We start from the raw sequence: 15,650 nt of genomic DNA on the forward strand, positions 1-15,650 counted from the left end.
CTTTCTGTAAGGTGGCCCCTCAGGAATCAATAAAGTTGATCTTCCTTGATTGCCCTAACGTTTGATCTGTGAACCTGGTCCGCAATGGATCAAACATTCCACCTCTGATGCCACTGGATTCAGGAATGATTGGATTACTCTTAATTATTTAGGGAGTGATGTCATCTCACCCCACACTCACCAATCAGTCACCGACTGACCCGGGTCATTCTGGGACTTTCCCAGACCTCGTTTAGTTTGGCCTACTCTTGAAATAGACAGTAAAACGCCGCGCTCACACACACTCACACAATTTACGGGATACAGATGAGATTGCAGTCTGACATAATTTAATAACACACACAAGTTACTGCTTTGATTAATATAAGACGCAGGGAAGTGGCTAAAGAGCACACAAAACAAACAAACGCACGCACACACACACACACACACACACACACACACACACACACACACACACACACACACACACACACACACACACACACACACACAAACACACACACACACACACACACACACACACACACACACACACACACACACACACACACACACACACACACACAGAAACAAACACACAAACACACACATACACACATACGAGTTTGGCTAGGGGGTTTATGGTAGTGGGGAAAGAGATTGTTTTTGAAACAAGACCTGGGAATCAGATGACTTGGGATCCCCCCTAGTCGATCCTTGAATAATCTCTGATGAGCAAATATAGTCCTTTGGAAGTTTTGAGTATATTAACTCAGAAATCATCATTATCAACATAAGGAATCATGTGCATGTTCTTCATTTAAATTGAAACGGTTTCCATCACACAATGTTGTCTGACGGAAGCGCAATATCAGGCAGACCTATCTAATGATGATCCAACGTGTACCTACTAAACAATTTGGATAGAATAACACCGGACCAGGTCCAAGGGCTACAAAAACTCAATCTAATCAGCAGTCCTTTTTGAACAGAAAATGCAATCATCTCCTATGGTAACGTGGCAAGATCAATTCGTTTATTTATAAAAACCCTGTGAGTGAATAACGAGTGAATCAAGGGGACTAAACGTGTAGGCCCACGTGGTAGGTTGGGCACACTGTTTAATATCGCAATGAAAAGCCCTAATGCCCCAATCATACCTTGACGATTTGGAAAACATAAAATAGAGAAACGCTGGCATACGCTGGAATAATAAAATGCATTTTTTTCTTTAAATTTGGGTCGTAGGCTTAGCCTACATACCGTATGCATAACGATTGTATACTGTGCATAATGTATACGTTACTCGTCCATTCTTATACAAACATAACTTATTCTACGCATGCCAGGCTCTTTGCCACTTTTTTCATACATCGGCATAAGTTTTGCCAATCGTCCAGGCGTGACACGGAGGCATAACGCCTGAACAGTCAAAACTCAGCGTCCCCCAGAGGTTGCGCAACGCCCCTGCTGATAAACAAAGCCACGTGTTGCAGGAAAGTTTCCAGAGGGGGCGGAGCCCGAATGGTTCCGGGTTCTAGTCGGAGGCTATAAGAACAGCTGCGCACTGACAACACGGCAGACAAACACATACAAAGCATGAGTACATAAGAACGAGGAAATAAGGCTCAGCTTTTCAAAACGAACGAACCTGCATCATCTACTTTGATCAGTTTTTGGATTTTTTTTTATTCTTAATCAACCAGCAAAGCAAAACTCAAAATGCCTTTTCTCGGAAAGGATTGGAGGTCTCCGGGTCAGAGTTGGGTGAAAACTGAAGACGGATGGAAAAAGACGACATCGGACAACAACATGGACATCTCAGCTGAAAGGTTTGTCTTGTGGTGTAAAACTGCGTCAATTAGACAGAGCATCAACATCTCATTACTTTTGAAATACCCCAACACATCCTGCAGCCATCATTGTAACCCCCCCCCCCACCTCTAAAAAAAGACACACTTTGTTTACTGCGTCTTTCTTTACTGCGTATTTGTTGTTGTCAGACAATGCACTGCTCCCTGGTAATCACTGCGCTATATATAGTCTCACTAACCTGCCCTACTAGTGGCTGGATTAATGTTTCCGATCGAATTTGATCAGGTCAAGCACACATCCTGACGTCCCCATGACAGGCACTGGCCTTAACTTTACACTGTCACTCTCACCTAACCTCACGGTGGTACATGAGAGACAGGCTTATGCTAGGTGTGTGTGTGTGTGTGTGTGTGTGTGTGTGTGTGTGTGTGTGTGTGTGTGTGTGTGTGTGTGTGTGTGTGTGTGTGTGTGTGTGTGTGTGTGTGTGTGTGTGTGTGTGTGTGTGTGTATAACAATTATCGGGCTGACATTTGACTGGTACTTAAAATAATAGTTAGTAATCAAAGTGGTTATGTCGTCGTATTGCAGCTACTGCGACAACAACAAGGAGAACGAGTATGAGGGCGAGGGCAAAAACGAGCGCTACAACCAGAAGGTGGTACAAGAGTCCTTCAACCAGGATAACCTTCTGCTCTCCCTCGGTTATGACATGGCCGCCAAGAAGAGAAAGAAGGACCTCATGAATAACAACAGCAAGGTCCCATGTGAGTTGACCTCCCCCCTCCAGCTCCACCTCCCCCCCCCCCCCCCCCCCCCCCCATCATAAATTATGCGGCCATCAACCATAGATTTCTGTATTTATTCTGAAATCTATTTTGTAGTACATGCATGCCATGTCAACATCATATGACCTCCGCTTATTCAATGCCGCACTTTTATGTTATTTATTTTCAGACTTCCACATGGAAAAATGGATTTATGTTCATAAAGGCAGCACAAAAGAGGTAAAGTTAATCGTCCTATACACTCCATCTATTCTCATGTATTATTGACACATTGCCTACATCCAACCTTTGTTCCTGAATGTAAAACTATATTTTTGAAACCTAACACCCTGGGGTATTGTCTCTCTCTCTTTGTCTGTCTCTCTCTATTTATCTATGTCTCACTCTCTCTTTCCAGCGTCATGGTTACTGCACGCTCGGCGAAGCCTTCAACCGCTTGGACTTCTGCAGCGCCATCAAGGACACCCGGAGATTTAATTACATCGTCAGAGTGAGTTCTCCTCCTGTCTTTAAGTGTCTCTCTCTCGCCCTCTCTCGCTCTCTTTCTTTCGTTCGTATCTTTGTTTGTTTGTTTCTTTCTTTCTTTCGTTCTTTCGTTCTTTATCCATCTATGTCTGTCTCTCTGGTCTCTACACAATGTGTCTGTATGTTTTGGGTGTTTTAAGCAACGCCTCTGTGGACCTGTTTAAAGGGCAGGGATTCAGCGACAATGTGCCCCCGGGCCGAGGTTCTGTGTGTGTGTGTTGAGGGTGGGGGGCCCACGGTCATGCGTCCTCTTATCTCGGCTCTCCAGCAGACGCCAGCCCGTCCTCGGCTCCTCTCTGAGAGCCGCTGCAGAGAGGGAGATATGGGAAGTGTCCCGTGGAGGAACAGGTTGACTGATGTGTGCGTGTGCTTGCCTGAGTGTGTGTGTGTGTGTGTGTGTGTGTGTGTGTGTGTGTGTGTGTGTGTGTTTGCATGTGTGATGCCAGCCATACCCACATGTTTTTCCCATGTGAGCTGGGAGGGGGAAGGGGAAAAGCAGGAACAAGTCCAGACATGAGAGAGAGAGAGAGAGAGAGAGAGAGAGAGAGAGGGTGAGAGTGAGAGGGGGGGAGAGAGAGGGGGGGAGGGAGGGAGGGAGAGAGACGTGGTTTAATCTGGCAGGAAAAGGTCACTGCGCTTTGGGAGGGGGTTTGTAGTTGGGTGCGCTACCTTGTTGTGGGGCTTTTTTCAATGGGGGGGGTGTAGTCTTAAGTACCAGCAGCTGTTGAAGGGAGGTAAATGGAACTTCCGTGTGTGTGTGTGTGTGTGTGTGTGTGTGTGTGTGTGTGTGTGTGTGTGTGTGTGTGTGTGTGTGTGTGTGTGTGTGTGTGTGTGTGTGTGTGTGTGTGTGTGTGTGTGTGTGTGTGTGTGCATATTATGATGATCTTGCCGGTGGGGAGGAGAGGGATGGGGGGGTGGAAACCAGACCTGGGAATCAGATGACTTGGGAATCCCCCCCCTCACCTCCTGCCCCTGTTGTTTATTTTCCCTGCTCGCTCCTTACTCTTTCATGCGGTCCCATAGTTCCCTGTGTTGCTTATCACTCTCTCTGGCTCCGTCTCTGTGTCTCTCTACCTCTTTCTGAAGTAGAGGCCCCAGCCGGGGGACGCTTTATCCCTCTCATCTTTTCTTTCGCAGTGAGGTTATGCTTCATCATGGCGTCCTTACTTTATTCCCCCCCCCCCCAACCAGTAAACCATTAAATCTGAATCAGTATTACAAAAGAGTCAAAAAAGACATTCCTCTCTCTTTTTCTCCGAACATGGTTGACCACTCAATCCAACCAAAACCCCCTAAATCCACCCAAGGGCAATTCTTCCAGATGCTGGCATTTCTTCTGGACAAATCGCAACGTCCCACAATACAAACACATTCGACCGAATTACTGCTGGGAGCGGATTTTTTTTTTTTTTAATTTTCAGGCCTTTTATTTCAGTTACGCTTTCCATGCAGAAACTCACTTATCACCGTCTTACTCACTTATCACCGTATCAAAGGACAGCTACAGGTTGGGTTGGGGGGTGGGGGGGTGGGTGTATTAGTAACACTAGAGCTGGACCGGGACCAGTCTCTCTCGCTCTCGCTCTCTCGCTCTCTCACTCTCTCGCTCTCTCGCTCTTTCTCTCCGGGCTGGCCTCGATACCCTGGTTCTCAGTGTTCTTGTCCTGGCTTGGTTTACAAAGATCAGGTTCAGGACGTCCCACAAAGGAGCACAGCCTGGCTGAGGTCCAACTGGTGTTGTGTAAAGGCGGGGGGGCGACCTTCGTGTTACTGGATGTGACGGGGGTGAAGAGTTGTGCCTGTGTGGTATGTGTGTGTGCGTGTGTGTGTTATGTGTGTGTGCGTGTGTGTGTATGTACTGTTATTGAGTGGGTGGATGTTTATTACCTTCAGGCTAAATCGTCGGTTGCTCATCCAAGGCTGCAGGGAGGGCTTCACCATAGCTGTGCTCGGCCTGGAAGGACAAACAACTGGTCCACCTGTACACCTTATTGACCGTCTCTCTCTCTCTCTGTCTGTGTCCCTCTCTAGCTCCTGGAGCTCATTGCTAAGTCCAAGCTCCCCTCGCTCAGTGGCGTGGCCCAGAAAAACTACATGAACATCCTGGAGAGAGTGGTCCAGAAAGGTGAGGTTTAGAAAATGTGGGCTTGACCTTCTCTGAGGTATTCATGTTTTTTTTCTGTTTTTTATTCTCTTTTTCACATACTCTGATTAGCCCAATACCCCTAACTCCCCCTGTTAGTGAATCTCCATTACTTAATAACTACTAAGTGACAATACAATACAACAGGATGGCTACATGGCAAATAAGTTTGATAACCTCCAAATACATACATACACACACAAACAACATACTAGACAGCTGAAACCCAAGGCTGGAACATTCAACATAAGAAACCCTGACCCCATCCAAAGGGGGACTCATTAGTATTTATTTGCGCAGTAGTAACAGAACAGACATACTCCAGAGCCCATCGAGTACTCTGAGTGTAAACACACCGTGTGCTGGTGCTAAACAGTGATTCAGGTTGTTTAGGTAGCTTCCTGAAAGCCTGTGTCCAAATATTCGGAACCACGACGTGTGGTTCTAATAATATTATGGAGTGTGTGTTTGTGTTTGAATCCCTGGAGACTCTGAGAATCTTGTTTCAATAACATGTTTTTAAGCAATTCATAACTGTTTGTTCTTTCCATGGATTATGCGTGACGTTGGTTATGGGAAAAACGGAACCAAAACCTGTATTTAAATGATAGGATTTAAATACAGGTTTGTCGATACTTGTTGCATTGACACAAGTGGAAGTTGGTGGTAACGGATGTTAAGGGGAGCGGTCAAACTTGTATATTTTCATATATCAGAGTTTTGGTGCGTATGCGATTCCTCGAAAATATTATGGTCTTCAACATCCGCAATAATAATCATACTTTTCTGCATTTATGTACGATTCCTCCCCGAGGAATCAGAGTTGATAAAACAGACCACAATATTTATTTTAACCAACAACGCTGGAGACGATTATTTAATTAACCTTCAACACGTCAATGCAGCAGTTCTCGCATATTTAAAACCAGTTATCGTCACATTTCCCCCTCGATCTCAGCTCCCGCGTGGTTTGGGTTCCCCCTGTTCGCGGTTCCCTCAGATCTCGGCGCGGTTTGGCTTCCCCTACCTCACTGTTCTCCTTCCCTCCCGGTCCCCCACAGTGCTGTTGGACCAGCAGAACGTGCGGCCCATCAAGGAGCTGCTGCAGACCCTGTACCGGTCGCTGTGCGGCCTGGTGCAGGACATGGGCAAGTCGGTGCTGGTGGGGAACATCAGCACCTGGGTGCACCGCATGGACAGCATCACGCAGTGGCACCAGCAGCTGGACAACATCCAGATCAACAGGGTAGGACTATGTGGCCTCGTCATATCGTCGTAGTAACCACAATGTCACTGCATCCAGATCGACAGGGTAGGACTATGTGGCCTCGTCATATCATCATAGTAACCACAATGTCACTGCATCCAGATCAACAGGGTAGGACTATGTGGCCTTGTCATATCGTCATAGTAACCACAATGTCACTGCATCCAGATCAACAGGGTAGGACTACGTTATAGGGCCCTCGTCGTGTCGTCATAGCAACCACAATGCCACAACATCCAGATCAACAGGGTTAGGACTATGTCAAAGGGCCTCGTTGTGTCGTCATAGTAACCACAATGCCACAACATCCAGATCAACAGGGTAGGACTATGTCAAAGGGCCTCGTCGTGTCGTCATAGTAACCACAATGTCACATCAACATCCCCCATGCAATGTCAACATCCCCCATGGATAATTTATTCAGATATTGTCTGGGAAATACTTTGTGTTAACGGTTTGGCAGGTATTTTTTACTTTTGGAAGAGCAACTTTATAGATGCAAATAACAATAGCCTGAATAGACTCATCCAGTTCAGAAGCTGTCCGAATTCAAATTAGTATTTGTTCACTTCCTCTGGGTGAAAAAAAAAAAAAGGAAATGCATTGATATTATTCACTCAAAACACTCAAAGAACCACAGTTTCGGTTTTTTGTTTGTTTTACTATAAATATTGTATCCTACTGTATGAGAAAAGTAGTCATGAATCACGATTGTGAAGTTCTCAACGTGATGGACCCTTTAACCCTTAACCCTCTCCATCCCTCCTCTTCTCCAGCCGACGACTGAAGGCCTGAACCTCAGCGACCTGCCCACCAGCGTCCAGCTCAACATCATGCAGCGCCTGTCCGATGGCCGGGACCTGGTCAGCCTGGGCCAGGTGACCCCCGACCTGGGGGTCCTATCGGAGGACCGGCTGCTCTGGAAGGGGCTCTGCCATCACCACTTCACCGACAGACAGGTACACTCACTCACTCACTCACTCACTCACTCACTCACTCACTCACTCACTCACTCACTCACTCACTCACTCACTCACTCACTCACTCACTCACTCACTCACTCACTCACTCACTCACTCACTCACTCACTCACTCACTCACTCACTCACTCACTCACTCACTCACTCACTCACTCACTCACTCACTCACTCACTCACTCACTCACTCACTCACTCCTAGGTAATTGATTAAGTGATGTTTTTAATTGCATGTTGGCGATCTGTGAATTGGAGTCAAATGTTTACACCGATTAACAAACCGTCATCAACCGTCACACACACACACACACACACACACACATCAATCAACATTCATTTCGTTTTCAGAATTAGGCATTTCCTCTTTTGTGCATTCATCATGTCGATCCTGTGTTGTTGTCAAAGTCAACATTTGTCCTTGTTTTCTTCGGGTCTGTAGATCCGCAAGCGCCTCATCGTGACGGAGAAGGGCCAGTTGGAGTGGCAGAAGATGTACTTCAAGCTGATCCGCTGCTACCCTCGTCTGGAGGAGTACTGCGAGACGCTCCACTTCTGCACACACTGCCACATCCTCTTCTGGAAGGTACGGACACACACAGACACACACCCACCAGCAGCCGTCAATCGGTCTGACGCAAAGTAGCCCGACATGGGACAAGCATGACTTGCAGTCCTCCATTTTGCATAGGCAAATTATGTTCAGGGACTTCTTTGTTGCCGGGGAGACGTTGTACCAAACCCGGTCACAATCTAGGTTCCAGTCTAAAAAATATAAAAAAATGGAAAGTGTCGGGATCAGGGCTCGAAAACCACCAAAAAAAAAAACTTTTAGCCCCCCAATATAACGCTCCTAAACAGGTTCAAACAAAACGAAAATAAAAGATTAATTTTCTTGCTGTTGTTTCCTTCATTCATCTGGACGAAAATAAAAGATTCTATTTCTTGCTGAGGTTTCGTTGGTTGAACGACGTTAACCAGCGGTTCACCCCGGCCTCTCCTCCTCTCCCCTTCCAGGACACGAAGCACCCATGCACCGCAAACAACCCAGAGGGCTGCACCTCTTCCCTCTCGCCCCAGGACTTCATCGACCTCTTCAACTTCTGAGGCCCCCTACAGGCTACCCTGTACATAATGTACATAGAAAGTCTTTTATTTACCTTTTTCTTTTTTAACAGTGCAATATAACCTTCCAGGTGTGTAGACGTTGGGTAGGCTGGATCAGGAGGCAGGGTGCATGCTTGTGTTTCCTGTCGTAAAGGACTTGCAGGGGAGATTACCGTTGGAACGCAAACGGATGTGACCGACAGAAGGGAGGCGAAGTGTCGGAGATGCTGCAGACTATTGATTGAGAAGCACAGTTTAATTCGAGATTTGAGCACTTTCTGCTTTTCTGAGATGAAGTGTGTTGAAAAGTCAACTGGTGGCATTGGACCTGTTTGAGAGGTTCCTCTCAAAAAAATCTGCAATGTGTTGTACACGATACGGAGGAAACATATTCTGCTATTTATACAAGTGGTGAATGTTACAGAAAGGGAACTGGGAATTTGTAATTGGATTGAATGCTGTGACACTTTGGTACGTCGACAATCGTTGTGATTTCCTACTTTCTTTCTTTTTCACTTTTATACATGAATACTATGGATAATGACGTTTGTTTTGTGTTCGTTATGTGTTATTTCGCGGCTAGCGTGTGATTCTTCTCAAAGAGAATTTTAACCGATGTTTATACCAGATGTAAGCACAGACATGGAGTGTCTTTGGCTCTGATGCGTACTCTTAGTTCCATGTTTTGAGGATCTGATTCCCTTTTGAGTTCACTGACTTTGAACAAGTCTTTTCAATCTAAAATCAGTTGAACCTTGTTTTTTATTTAGATAATTTGTTTATAAATACACTTAATTGACTTTGAAAAATCTTCTACGATTGAACCCTTTTGTTCAACCCAAATTATGTGGTGTAATTTTGGCTTCTAGAAAGTGATTTGCATACTTATTTGAGTACAAAGTTCACAAATACTTATTGCAAAGTTTAGTGCAATTTTTGTTAGCCAGGTTGGCTACTTTGATCCGACACTGTTAAAGCCGTGAAGAGATCTGCTGTGCAATGCATTTGATGTTTCATTGTCTGTTGAAGTCAATAAATGATAAAATATACAATACTATTTTGTATCGTTTTAGATAATATGCTAAAGGGTGGATCGTTGGAACAATAATGACTGAATAGCACTATGTCTGGCAACAAAACACAAAATGTACTATTTTATCATATTTATACAACTTCGTTTTAGACATTACACCATCCCAATATTTACGTTCAGATAAATAAATAAAGACCCATGCATTTGAACACACCAAAATGTGTACGGCTGAATAGGCATCCTTAACAGGGCTGCCGTTAGTTTTTAGCAAACGTGTGCTTTCTGCTGGACAAAAGATGAACTACAAGATGCCTGGCTATTAAGGTGAGAGAAGGAAGAGTGAGATAGATATTAAGATATGTTTCGGCTGATGGTGATGATACACTGATTAGCGATTACTTATCATTGTAAACGTGTTAACACTTGTTTATTGAAGTCGGGGTATTTAAGTTAAATTAATTCTCATCTCATCGTCATCCGCTTATCCGGGGTCGGGTCGCGGGGGGAGCAGCTCAAGCAGGGGGCCCCAGATTTCCCTTTCCCGGGCCACATTGACCAGCTCTGACGGGGGGATCCCGAGGCGTTCCCAGGCCAGTGTTGAGATATAATCTCTCCGCCTAGTCCTGGGTCTTCCCCGAGGTCTCCTCCCCGCTGGACGTGCCTGAAACACCTCCCAAGGGAGGTGCCCAGTGGGCATCCTTGCCAGATGCCCGAACCACCTCAGCTGACTCCTTTCTAAGTAAAGGAGCAGCGGCTCTAATCCGAGTTCCTCACGGATGGCTGAGCTTCTCACCCTATCCCTAAGGGAGACGCCGCCAGCCACCCTTCTGAGAAAACTCATCTCGGCTGCTTGTACCCGCAATCTCGTCCTTTCGGTCATCACCCAACCCTCATGACCATAGGTGAGGATAGGAACGAAGATCGACTGATGTAATTTACATACGAGAATGACTAAGTTGTGTAGTTCTTAAAAAAGATGTATCTTATTAAATTGAACTCATTGTTGTGTGTATTACTATTAACCCTTGCCATTTTTGGTCCCCCCCCTCAAACAACACTCACACAAACACCACACTTAATTGAAAACGTAATTAATGTGGAAGCATTTAGGCTGGCAGAATCATGATTAACAATAGGGGAGTTACAAGACACAGGCTTTCAATTAAAAATATGTTCAATCTCAATGCTCCCAAAGGCAATAATCCCTTTTTAGTTTAGATAAGAAAGGCAACACATTGGCATCGTTCCCTAATCTTTCCAGTATTGTCAATGTATCTATCAGAGGATTTAGCATTATACAAACTCACCCCCCGAGTCTAACTGCTGCATCAATGGCGGAGAAACAAGAAGTAACATAACATGTGTTACAATTGAATAATTATCTCTATTTATTATCATGCATCTAAATACATTATGTGTGAGATCTCTGAAATGTACTGTACATTATCAGCACCGGCATCTGTTCACCGTCCCAATTTGGGAAGTCTCTTGTGTGATGCATCGTTACAGAACATTGTGATCAATTCAAAATGAGATGATATGTAAAAATGGCAGAGGCGCCTCCTCCTCATATTCTCTCCCACGCATGCATCCACTGAGGCTTGTGGCCGTGGCGATTCTGATATGCAGCAAAAAAATTAAGACATTTCTCAGGTTCCCTTTTCACTGTTGATGGCGTTCTCTCTGGCGAATACATGAAACCAACCGATTGACAAATGGTAAAAAGTAATGGTGAATGGCATTCTGCATAATCTTCAAGCTGGCGTTATTAGCTCATTGAGTGTCTAATACGCAGGAATGATAAAAAAACAACATGAAATTATCGATGGGGAATCTGCCATGCCTTAGTTAGGCTGTGACCAGTCCAAACTCCTTATGACAAGAGACAATCGAATATGGGTAGTTGAGGTTGCGTTGCAGATCTATGTAGATTAGCTCTATGTAGCCCGAGTGAAGTCACAAAGGAGGTAGGAGAGAGAAGAGTGTGTGGATGGACAGATCTACACCGACACACACTCCTCCGTCCCAGAAAATGCACATGAACCGAGTTGCAGAAGGACAGTGACAGGCAGATGTCCCCCACTGTCTGTCTGAGTAGAGGCCACTGGATGAAGTCGAAGAGGGACGTCTCAGTCCTGCGTACAAAAAGAAAACACATTTTGGCAGAATCCCCCACACACACACACACACACCCACACACATGCACGCATGCACACACACTAACCCACACGCACGCAAGCACGCACGCACGCACACACACACAGACACACACATGCACACACAGAATCCCACACACACACACACACTCGCACCCACTCACACACACGCACACACACACACACACGCACAAACACACACACACACACACACACACACACACACACACACACACACATACACACACCCACGCACACACATGCACCACACGCACACATACACACACAAACACACCTACTTTCGATTTGTAAAAATAAGCTAGTTGCAATTGACAACTAAAAACGTGGACGCGTGCGAGGAGCAGCGGAGGGAGAGGTTACCTACAGAGTTAGCCTACGTCACACAGCGGTATGTTCTCTCGCTCTGAGTTCTGAATGATCCACTCAATAGCATCCCAGCCCTAGCGGTCACACAAGAGGAGGCAGATAGAGTACAGCAGTCAAAGCCCATGCCATAAAGTAGGAAATTATATTCTAGTAGAGAGTTTATTAAGGTAAGTAAGTAAGTAAGTAAGTAAGTAAGTAGGTAAGTAAGGTACATGCTCAATGAAAATCCCTAGGAAATGTACTAGTGTGAGTCAGGGACAGAAAGCTTGTGAATAAAATAAACAAATATGTCAGTTAAAAGTCTCTACAGAGGTCTCATGCTTAGAGATGACTGATGCATGCTGGGAATGATTTTCTAGATTTTGCCATGTATTTCAGCCAGCATAGTTTTAAAGTTAAAATAAAATAAAAGTGAAAATGTAGCATGTACAGAACACACCGCTTATGTACTTGTGTGTACTTGCTTGTGTGTGTTTCTGTGCGTGTGTGTGTGTGTGTGTGTTTCTGTGTGTGCTTGTTTGTGTGTGTGTAGATGTGTCTGTGTTTGTGTTTTCCTATTACCTTCCTTGCGTTGGCGGACATTCTCCTGGCCATCATTCCCTCCAGGTAGCTGCTCAGACTGACGCCCTTCACTGTGATGATGGCCTCTTGGGTCAAGATGGTTCTGCATGGAGGGGATACAATAAACACAATCACCAACAACCGTCGGTTTCACACACACAGGGCAAGGCTTTACGGGGCACTGTTTAATTTGTGTATAATCCTATGAAAATAAAAATTATTGTGTTTCTATGTGATAAAAGGATTAGATTATAATGGAGTTTAACTTTTGAATACATCACAATAGTGTAGCAAATGACAGTTTGCATATAAAGGGGATTGTGATAAGTAGTTTTGCATTTTTCAATTCATCCATCTTTTGGAAATATACATGTACATGTTTTAGGTAGTTTCGCTGTTTGATAAAAGTAGGATATCACTCTCTCCGAGAAAGTTGCTGTCTTAAAGTAAACAGTTGTGATACAACTGCACACTTTCGTGTTAATAAAAGCAACCTATTCAGGTACCACAGTGCAAGTAAACATTTGCTTGTAGTACCGACCGCTATTGAGATGAATTATCCATATTTATAACCGATAGGATAAAAAGAGTTTTTTAATTAATGTTATTTCCTCTCCGCTTTCTGCTACTAATTCCTACACTCTGGACCTTTGCCACACGGGTTCGGATGAACATATGAACAAAGAGGCCATTTATACGAGAACAGGAAGTGAAGATGTGTGTGCACTTACACTTCAGGGTTATCCGGGTGCGGTCGGTAGACCAGCCTCTCGTCCACTGACACCAGGTTGGTCAAAGTGATCTGAAAGTTGGTGAAGACACAATTCATGCCTTTTGATTGGTCAAACTACCAAGCCAGTGTACTCATCTCGACTCAAGGGTGTTCCACTCTGTAAACAAACACTTACTTAACAAACAATACTCAGATGTGTGTTTACCCACATTAGTAGAGCACAGCTCCATCTTCTTCTCATCGGCGTCCACTATTGAGTGCTCCTGTATGTAGGTCCTTGTCTGAGTGTTCCCCAAGATCTACAGGAACCAGGAAAGAAAACGGTCACTGACCTCTTCTGGACCAATCTACGGCATACACAATAATTTGGATGGTATTCAGAATTGAAGAACGGGATGTTTGTTGGAGTTGTGTGAATGAAATTTGGACCGTGATGGAAAAATGCCCTTAAAAATTAGATATAGATATAACGATATAGAGATAGTGCAAGACAATCCACCCAAAAAAGAAACAGCTCCCAACACTGCAGTTCTGTTGGGATGAACAACCACTGTACAATTTATGGTTGAATGCCATAATTTGGCCTCTGGGAATGTCAGAGGAACAGATGGAATAATGACGGAGATCCCGGGATGACACCGCAGCTAAAGCAGGTCCAAGGTGCAGTTCCATGTGACGACCTCCCAGAGTCATCAGGAGCTCATGCTATTTAAGGTGAGCTTACTTCACCTTAAATACCATCTGACATGTCTGTGTTACAAGTTCACACTATGCTAGGAACTCTGCGCTAATCAGTGCACCTATGACCACGTTATACTCAAATTGCTGGGCATGTTTAGTTTAGGTCCGGCAGATTTAGTACGGATGGAACATTGGCGTTCCAGATTTCGTGGGCGGGGGGGGGGGGGGGGGGGGGGGGGGGCATGTGCCACCCTAGACCCCTGTTTGTACACCACCCCTGCATACATTTCTATCTACTTATTTGAGGTTTAATGAATAGATACAGATACAGAAACATAGACAAACGTGAGACAGTCATCCAATGTTCATAGTGTTTCCAGCTAAAGCTCATTTACCACACTTGCCCCCCCCCCCCTCCACATATGCTACCGACTGACCGCTCTCACAATCCCGGGCAGACCCCACTCGGTGCTGAGCAGCCGGTGGCTGTGGAGCCGGCCCGCCGTGTCCAGGCCTCGGTCCAGCACGTCCACCCCGACCACGCTGGGGTTCATGGGGTTGGGGTACTTCCTCATTGCCGCCTTGATCACCGTCTCCCATGGATAGCTGCGGAGGAGAACCCAGAAACAAGAACGACACATCATGTGAACATGACATGTTCACGTTGGTATGACACCGTACCAATACATGACATCGTACCGACGATCAATGTATCATTCTTAACATGCATTAACTATGTATTATTATGTATACAGATACTAAATGAGTACGATTATGATAAAATGAAGAATAAACCACAATACATTTATTTAATTGTAGATACGACTAGATACTAATAGATGTATTAATACTATAATTATGTATGATGCATTGTATTATTATACTGTACCGACAGCGATATATTGTTTCTCTTCCTGTTCCTTCTGACAAATGTACTTGTACTTGACAAGTGTAAGTCGCTTTGGAAAGAAGCGTCTGCTAAATGCTAAAATGTAAATATGTAGATGCTAATTTTACTATTTATTTCCAGGTGAACTCTAAATGGCCTCCACATAGGACTTAAAAGTCCCATGTACAAAGCTACTACACTTTGAGTGTATTATATGCTTAGATACAGATCAATGAACAGGTGCATAGAGGTCATTCAGATCAGATAAGGATGACAGAGTTGCCGGTTACATTGCAAGTGTTAGCAGCCTATACCAGAGAGTGGCTAGTAGAGCAAACACCAAACTATGACATAACATCTCATTTTACAATCCATTTTTAACATTTGCTGACTTGGGTGTGTAAATCAAACTGTAATATAATGTGTGTTATTGAACTCGTATCAACTAAACTAACGGTTACACGCGTATAAAGAGCCTACTCATGTTAAACTCAAAACGAATGAGGACCATATCGCTTTAAATGTCCCATCGCCGCAGAATCTGAGCAAGATGTCATCGTGACTCGGATGGGGACCCACCTGAAAACATGCTCCGTGCTCCAAATCCTCATC

The 15,650-nt window shown here is 44.7% G+C and overlaps 2 protein-coding genes across 2 annotated transcripts; one reads left to right on the top strand and one right to left on the bottom strand.

Moving 5' to 3' along the window:
• The first annotated feature begins 1,540 nt into the window (after positions 1-1,540).
• On the top strand, positions 1,541-9,837 carry fbxo32 (F-box protein 32). The gene is made up of 9 exons (XM_056602447.1): positions 1,541-1,814; positions 2,386-2,561; positions 2,752-2,801; positions 2,980-3,072; positions 5,139-5,232; positions 6,312-6,496; positions 7,294-7,476; positions 7,934-8,077; positions 8,509-9,837. Exons 1-9 carry the CDS (start codon positions 1,705-1,707, stop codon positions 8,596-8,598), a joined length of 1,125 nt encoding a protein of 374 aa, XP_056458422.1. The 5' UTR covers positions 1,541-1,704; the 3' UTR covers positions 8,599-9,837.
• Positions 9,838-10,925: 1,088 nt separating this feature from the next.
• On the bottom strand, positions 10,926-15,650 carry prelid3a (PRELI domain containing 3A). Its single transcript, XM_056602449.1, has 6 exons — positions 15,618-15,650; positions 14,587-14,755; positions 13,678-13,767; positions 13,467-13,537; positions 12,736-12,838; positions 10,926-11,766 (listed from the first exon to the last, which is right to left on the bottom strand). Exons 1-6 carry the CDS (start codon positions 15,647-15,649, stop codon positions 11,761-11,763), a joined length of 471 nt encoding a protein of 156 aa, XP_056458424.1. The 5' UTR covers position 15,650; the 3' UTR covers positions 10,926-11,760.

This window comes from Gadus chalcogrammus, chromosome 11 (assembly GCF_026213295.1).
Source record: "Gadus chalcogrammus isolate NIFS_2021 chromosome 11, NIFS_Gcha_1.0, whole genome shotgun sequence".
NCBI classification, from domain to species: domain Eukaryota; kingdom Metazoa; phylum Chordata; class Actinopteri; order Gadiformes; family Gadidae; genus Gadus; species Gadus chalcogrammus.